General features: G+C 49.3%; 4 protein-coding genes across 4 annotated transcripts; 3 read left to right on the plus strand and 1 right to left on the minus strand.

Annotated features, from left to right (window-relative positions):
- Positions 1-24: 24 nt before the first annotated feature.
- BDV38DRAFT_231521 (SDR family NAD(P)-dependent oxidoreductase) lies at positions 25-1,453 on the minus strand. The gene is made up of 2 exons (XM_032052940.1): positions 1,146-1,453; positions 25-968 (listed from the first exon to the last, which is right to left on the minus strand). Exons 1-2 carry the CDS (start codon positions 1,216-1,218, stop codon positions 127-129), a joined length of 915 nt encoding a protein of 304 aa, XP_031907868.1. The 5' UTR covers positions 1,219-1,453; the 3' UTR covers positions 25-126.
- Positions 1,454-1,762: 309 nt separating this feature from the next.
- BDV38DRAFT_263492 (uncharacterized protein) lies at positions 1,763-2,584 on the plus strand. Its single transcript, XM_032056189.1, has one exon. It carries the CDS (start codon positions 1,816-1,818, stop codon positions 2,038-2,040), a length of 225 nt encoding a protein of 74 aa, XP_031907869.1. The 5' UTR covers positions 1,763-1,815; the 3' UTR covers positions 2,041-2,584.
- Positions 2,468-4,557, plus strand: BDV38DRAFT_231534 (ferritin-like domain-containing protein). The gene is made up of 2 exons (XM_032052941.1): positions 2,468-3,248; positions 3,303-4,557. Exons 1-2 carry the CDS (start codon positions 2,895-2,897, stop codon positions 4,326-4,328), a joined length of 1,380 nt encoding a protein of 459 aa, XP_031907870.1. The 5' UTR covers positions 2,468-2,894; the 3' UTR covers positions 4,329-4,557.
- On the plus strand, positions 4,558-5,784 carry BDV38DRAFT_231535 (uncharacterized protein). Its single transcript, XM_032052942.1, has one exon. The coding sequence runs from the start codon at positions 4,786-4,788 to the stop codon at positions 5,677-5,679; it is 894 nt and encodes a 297-aa protein (XP_031907871.1). The 5' UTR covers positions 4,558-4,785; the 3' UTR covers positions 5,680-5,784.
- The last annotated feature ends 954 nt before the right edge of the window (positions 5,785-6,738 follow it).

The following is a 6,738-nucleotide window of genomic DNA, read 5'->3' on the forward strand; positions in this document are numbered from 1 at the left end:
GCTTCCGGTATGCATTGTAATGTAGTGTCTGCTCATGATGAGAAAAAGTCAATGCATGTATCTCCAGTTTAACGTTTACATATTGACATGGGATGGAACCATAAAGGAAAGCCAAAGATGTTCTCCTTAGTACGTCGCCACCGCAGTATTCAGCCTTCCACCGTCACTGATGGTGATATTCCCGTTCAAATAACCGCCCGCAGCACTCGCCATATAGAGAATCAACCCAGCGATATCCTCCTCACCACCAGCTCTCGTAAGAGGAATGAACTCCTTTTTAAACGACCCATCCGAGATTCCTTTATCACTCCCCTCAAAATTCGGCGTCGACATCTCAGACAGATAAATCCCCGGCGCAATGCCATTAACTCGGATATCATACGATGCCAATGTCGTCGAAAGCATTTTCACTAAATGATTCGCCGCTGCCTTGGAAAGATTATACGCCGCACTAACCGGCACCTTCCGATTGAACCCCGCAATAGAAGTAGTAATAATAACTTGCGCAGTAGGTGCAGCAATCTGATTCCTCACAGGCGCCGGCCGTCGCTTATTCGCCGCTTCCAGCAACGGGAGGAAAGCCACTGCCGTATAATAAGCACCGGTCACATTAACGTCTAGGACCTTAGTGAAGTCCTCCGTTGGGACGGACCAGAGGGCATCGCGGACCTCGGCGAGACTGGGGAGGGATCCGTCTGGCTTGGGAGGCGGGGGACAGGCCTGTGGGCCGAGAATGCCGCTGTTAGCGATGAGGAGATCAACATGATCTGTCTGTGCTGCGATAGCCTGGTATGCTGCTTCGAGGGATGCTTTTGAGGAGATATCCCCTTGAATGGGGATTATGGCGCTACTGCTGCTGTTCGGGCTTTGCGTGATGGTTTTTTGCAGGGCTTCTTGTCGACGGCCAATTATGAAAATCTTGGATGCGCCGTTTGTGTCGAGCGTGTGGGCCATCATACGGCCTAGGCCTGTGGTGTTGCTGTTAGCTGGTACTTTGTGATGGGGGTTCGTTGCTTTTCTTTGCTTGTCTTGGCTCAATGCGGCCTGTTTTGCAATTTATGCGGTGATACGGTGGACTTGTCACTTGCGTATTGGTTGTAGAAGAAGGAAATACGAGGGCAAACAATGGTGCTGCTTGTACTTACCACTTCCCCCTCCTGTTAGGACTACGACCAGTCCTTTGACGGAGAATAGACTCGAGGGTTGAAGGTGAGACATGTTTGGATGAAGATGATGTTCGTAAAGGTCCGCAATTGACAAGGGTGTCCAGTGAACTAGCGTGTGCGTCGTATTCTCTTCTTACATAAATATGCTAAGAAATAAGTGAAAGAACGAAGTGAGTTGATTGATAAGCCTTTACTATTTCAAAGAATTGTCATTTTCCCCACTCGGGGTTGGACCGAGATGCCTGCGGGGTAAATCCTCAAGACCTCCCCAGTGTTTGCTCTTTCAAGTCTTTTATTTATAACTAGAATCCTTTAAAGATCATGTGGTCCCCACTAGTAGTAGAATGCATCTTCCTGGAAGGTCAAGACTACGTACTTTAGGGTCTACTTTCAACAGCGGCCACTTATCACGACAGGTAATCTAGGTACCATACATCTTATATCATGAGATCTAAATGTAGTACCCTAATTCCACGCCCTTTAGAGCCCAGGGCTACTTCAATCTATCCTACATAATACCATTGTCAACGCATTCCCACCTAATCAAATCGCGGGTGTCGACAGTTGATCCAACCTTGTACTAATGTATGTCCAACAACACCCTCAAGGTAACATAAAGCTAAAACCTCCCTTTGTAGAACGGTTGCATATGTCCTCTACCATGGCAAAATTCTCTTCAAAGCCGGTGATCATCTGTCTGAACTTAGGGCTTTTGTGTCACGAGACGGCGGCAAGCCAGCTTCAGGTCTGTGGAACATACAATGAGTACCGGAGTCAGGAACGCATAACACTGAACCAAAACCACTCCACGACTTGCTACAAGATATTCTCGGTCAGCACTCCGGCCCTCGGTATTCGGCCCATCGGGTTCTAGTTCTAATTGATGCGACCTTCCAGGAATAGGTGAGCTTTGCTTCACGTCATCGTTCCGAGCCAGCCGTTACTTCCGTCATTGCGCCTAAACTGAATAAAACCCAGGCTTATCAACTTCCAATCCTCGTCGATCCCACTTTTTCACACCATATGCACTCCAATTCTTCAGGCCGTATAACGATCTATGTCTTTTGATTCTGAGCATGGCAGTGACCGATACAAGCCTCGATGAGCCAGCTTAATAGCTCCAACGTCGTCCGGTGCACTTGATTGCCAGATCTCACATAATAGCAGCGGCAATGTACAATTTCATTCACCACTAATTTACCTACTATGTATATGCAATATTATCCCTGTCAACATCGTGGATGAGAAGATCCACTTTTACAAGCCCACTTTTAGGCGCTATGTACCGTGATTGGGTTTAACATGAACGGTATTGCTGTTTCAACGGCCTATCGAAGTCAACTGGAAGGATTTAAAATGCCGAGGAGCAGGCCTCTCCACAACGGTTGAAGCGATAATCAATAGCAAGGTACTTCTACCCGTTCTAGGCATCCGTTTGCTGCCAATTGAATGGTTGTGGCATGCGCATGCCGCATGTATTACGCATGCAATATGACAAGGCATGGATGACGGTATCATCACGGTCAAATTCAGAATTCTGGACAGACGAAATGATAGAGGAATTGCGTCAGGCATGGTCCAGTGACTGATGAAATGAACACGGAATCTTTATAAATTGCCAGTGCCCATAACCAACGTTCGTAACTTCAACCAGCTGCTTTCCAAGTTGGTATTGTATATACATATCCTTGAGAATTCGACGTTATCTGATCGCGTTAGCGGTTAGAGATGCCTTGGAATCGATTTATTGCGCTCAGTTGCCTGAGCTGGGTGCCAGGGATACTGGCAGTTCCCCAGGCAAAAGTTGTTCGATCTACAACTGTTCCACCTGTGGTCGGTCACCCAACTTCGCTGACCCACACTCCATTCAGTGGCACTCCAACCACCACCGGGGCTTTACATGCTTCTTCAATAGGCACTGGGGTTCCTAGCCCGGGGATCTCGCCCACAGCGACAACTTACCCTAGCGATGGGCAACTCCACGACCCTCAGCCAGGTCCATATATCCCAGCTGGGGGTATTGGAACTGGGGGAGAAACGCCGGTTTACAACGCGAAGAGCGACTTCGACTATGAGTCGTTGGTATGTTAATAGATCGCTTATAGCTCAAAGGGCCCAGACTGACTATTATACCAGGCTCTTGCTCTTTATCAAGAATATACCGAGCTAGATCTCTTCCACGATGGCTTAGCCCGCTTTTCGGTAGAAGAATTCACAGCTGCTGGGCTCACAGCTGAGGATCGTTTCTTGATCGAGTTTATGGCGGACCAGGAGGTTGGGCATGCAACGATGATTACCAACATACTGGGCGCCGAAGCCCCTAGGATGTGTACCTATAACTATCCGTATACCACGGTACACGAGTTTGTGGACTTCTGTCAGAAGCTTACTCGCTTTGGGGAGTCTGGTGTTTATGGCTTCCTGCCTCATCTCAATTCGCGCGAAGCAGCAATATCCCTTCTCCAGTCGATTACCACAGAAGCTAGACAGCAAATGATTTTTCGTCAATTCGAAGGACTTTTTCCGATGCCGGTCTGGTTTGAGGTTGGTGTGCCCCAATCTTGGGCTTGGACATTACTGGCACCATATATCAGTTCGTGCCCCGAGAATCAGACCAGGTTGGCCTGGCAGAACTTCCCTGCATTATACATCGAAAACCAGCCAAATCCGATGAGAATCAACGGATCAGCTGCCTTCAGTGAGACCGTAGGAGGAGGTGTGAATTCATTGAACAGCACCGCTGTCCCCATCGACGCCTCTTGTGTCAACTCGACTACCCTGGGCTTTAGCTGCTATCCTGCGATCACGCACAACCGCACACTACCCCTGTCATGGCCAGGCCGAGAGGTTTTCCTGCATTGGGATGAACCAGCTCGACCAGTCGGACCTAACAACAGCTACATCACCTCGACGAGCGCTGGAGATCCGAAGTACGTAGTGTGGGTAACGCAATTGAATGTGACATATTCTCCCCTAGAAATGACCAGCGATAACTGTGGATCGACAATTCAGCCTGACGTTCAAACTTATGCCGGAGACCCTGCAGTTAACGGCACCATGTTCATTGCGATTACAGACTCAGACCCCTATTTGAGTCCATTCAACCTATCAATGATCAATCCCCACGTAGTTGCTGGCCCAGCCCTCTATCAATCAGGTTAGATATATCATCTTGAGAAGTGTATAAGCATATCAGCGGAGGAATATTAGGATATTTCATTTCCCAGGTGTTGTTTCATTTCTGAAGCCAGGAGGAAGCTTGGTGACGGGCGCGTTCCGTTGGACTGACGCACACTCGCGGAGACAATTCGATGGAAATATGCTGGAGTACCTGATTGATACTCATATATTGCAAAAGTTGTCTTTTTGACATAGCCATGTTCAGGTCAAATACTCTCAGTTATCAGTTTAAGGAGTGTGTATAGAATTGCATGATATGACATGTCCATAAATAGGAACGTTTTAACTCCGCTAATGTCCGGCGGCGATCGTAAACATTTATTTTAATCCCGAGCTTGACAGGTGAGCTTGTTCCATCGACAACCAACCGTGCAAACACCTATAGCCCAACAACCATCGAATTGCTTATAAAATAGAATTCTCTACGTTACCCGTCATTATGGAAGCACCTAGGAATCGAAAGCAACGACGAGCAGCAGCCGCCGCCTCCAAGAGCGACGCCGACTCAACCTTCGATCCGTCCTCCATCCCGATGGCCCATCCACCCCGAAACACCACAAAGAACCCGAAAGAAAGGACACTAGTCGAATTGATAGCTGAGCGGGAGAATGAACTTCTAGGCCTGGGCCATGACAGGAGTTCGACCGGAACGGGCGGTTCGACCCCTGGAATGGAGACCCGATTCGTGAGCATCGACCCGACGTCCGGCGAGATCTCCAACTTGGACGCATCCGAACTCCCAAACAAACAACAAGGAACGAAAGGGTCTAACACGGGGTCACCATCTGACGAGAATTCAGGGTCGGAGGAAGACGAGGACGTGCCAATCCCACCGTTCATCGACACGGTGCTGCTCTCGGTGCCCCTGACGACGTTACACATGACGTTAGCGTACCTCGCGGCTCATCAATACGCAGAATACATCGTGTTGGACAAACTTATCCGCGAATCCGTATTCGTTGCCTTTCCGATCTTGACATTTGCTATTCACTTGGCACATGGGCATATCGTGTCCTTCGGTGATGCCCAGAGCTCAGAACACGTCTCACTCGTCCCATTCCACCGAGATAAACTCTCGATCGCGTTTCTTCGAAAACTGCTTTTCCCACCGTCATTGCGGACGATGGTCTTCCTTCCGCTTGCTATCTACCTGGGGGCTAAGCTGATGACTATGACTAACGAAGAGCCATACTACGCTGTCATGAAGCGAGCACCTTCTATTGGGACACTGTGGGTGTGGAGCATTTTGGAAATCCCAGTAGGTGCGGCTGTATTGGGAGCACTAGGGCCAATGATCTGGGGTGTGTGGTGGAAGGGTTACGGCATTGTCTGAGGGCCACACGGCAGCAGTTACCGGAGGGTCCGAATATCTAACCAGGGATGTCCTGCCCGACATGTGTTTACGCTGCTTCGGTTGGATTTCACATTATTCCATCTCCAACTGCTTCTGTAGGTCAGGCGGCACACGTGCCGCAGCCGTATAACGGAAGTGTTCGGGATTAGTGAGACTGGTTTGGGCTCCAGCCAAATAACAACGTCACCATGCAGGATAGATGGTCTAGAGTACTAGGTTGGAAGACGCAACAACGTTGGATGCATGAAATGTCGAGGGGTTTCGGGCGGGTTCGGCGTGGGACTGCAGTGCCACTGCATACATCACAACGGACATCTGGCAGACAACAGTGGGCCAGCTATGCATACACAATAGTAGTGGGTGTCTTGGGCTGGGCTGGGAATCGTGTGGCCCAGGCCTCTCGACAAAGCAATCATTTTACATACTACAAGCAAGAGTTTTCTTGCGAAGATCCCAGCACAGCATGTGAATATGACTTATTGGGCTGTGAAAGGTAACAGAGACAGGCTGCAACTCTCCGGTCACACCATAACAGCAGGATATCAAAATATTCGATTCCCGGTTTTTTGCCGAATCGGCTGAGTTACATCGAATATAATCCATCTAGGAAATTTATGGGCGAGCAAATAACATCCTGGGCGGGAAATGGGGCTGCCTCGGGGTCGACGTGGCGACAGTCTAGTCGGGGACTGGGTTGATTGTTCCTGGTCAACTGAGCCTTGCCACGCTTAAGGCCCCAAGATTGGATGGAATACGCCGGGGCAAATTTAACCGGGATTGAAACCCGAAAGCTGGATCCCTGTGCACAAGCGATGGTGCCTTGAATCCAAGCGAACGTGGTGGTGTCTGCAGCTAAAGGAAACTATGTCACATGACGAGATGCAACCCCAGTTACTCGACGTCCGTTCTCGGATAGAGCGATATGGCCTTTCCACTCGCTGGCATCATTGGCGACAGTGACTAGTTGCTATCGTCACGACCGCCACCAAATCCTTGGGGGGGTTTCCCTTTCTTTCAGCGATCGGCAAGGAGGGGAAA

This window comes from Aspergillus pseudotamarii, assembly GCF_009193445.1.
Source record: "Aspergillus pseudotamarii strain CBS 117625 unplaced genomic scaffold BDV38scaffold_99, whole genome shotgun sequence".
In the NCBI taxonomy this organism is placed as follows: Eukaryota; Fungi; Ascomycota; class Eurotiomycetes; order Eurotiales; family Aspergillaceae; genus Aspergillus; species Aspergillus pseudotamarii.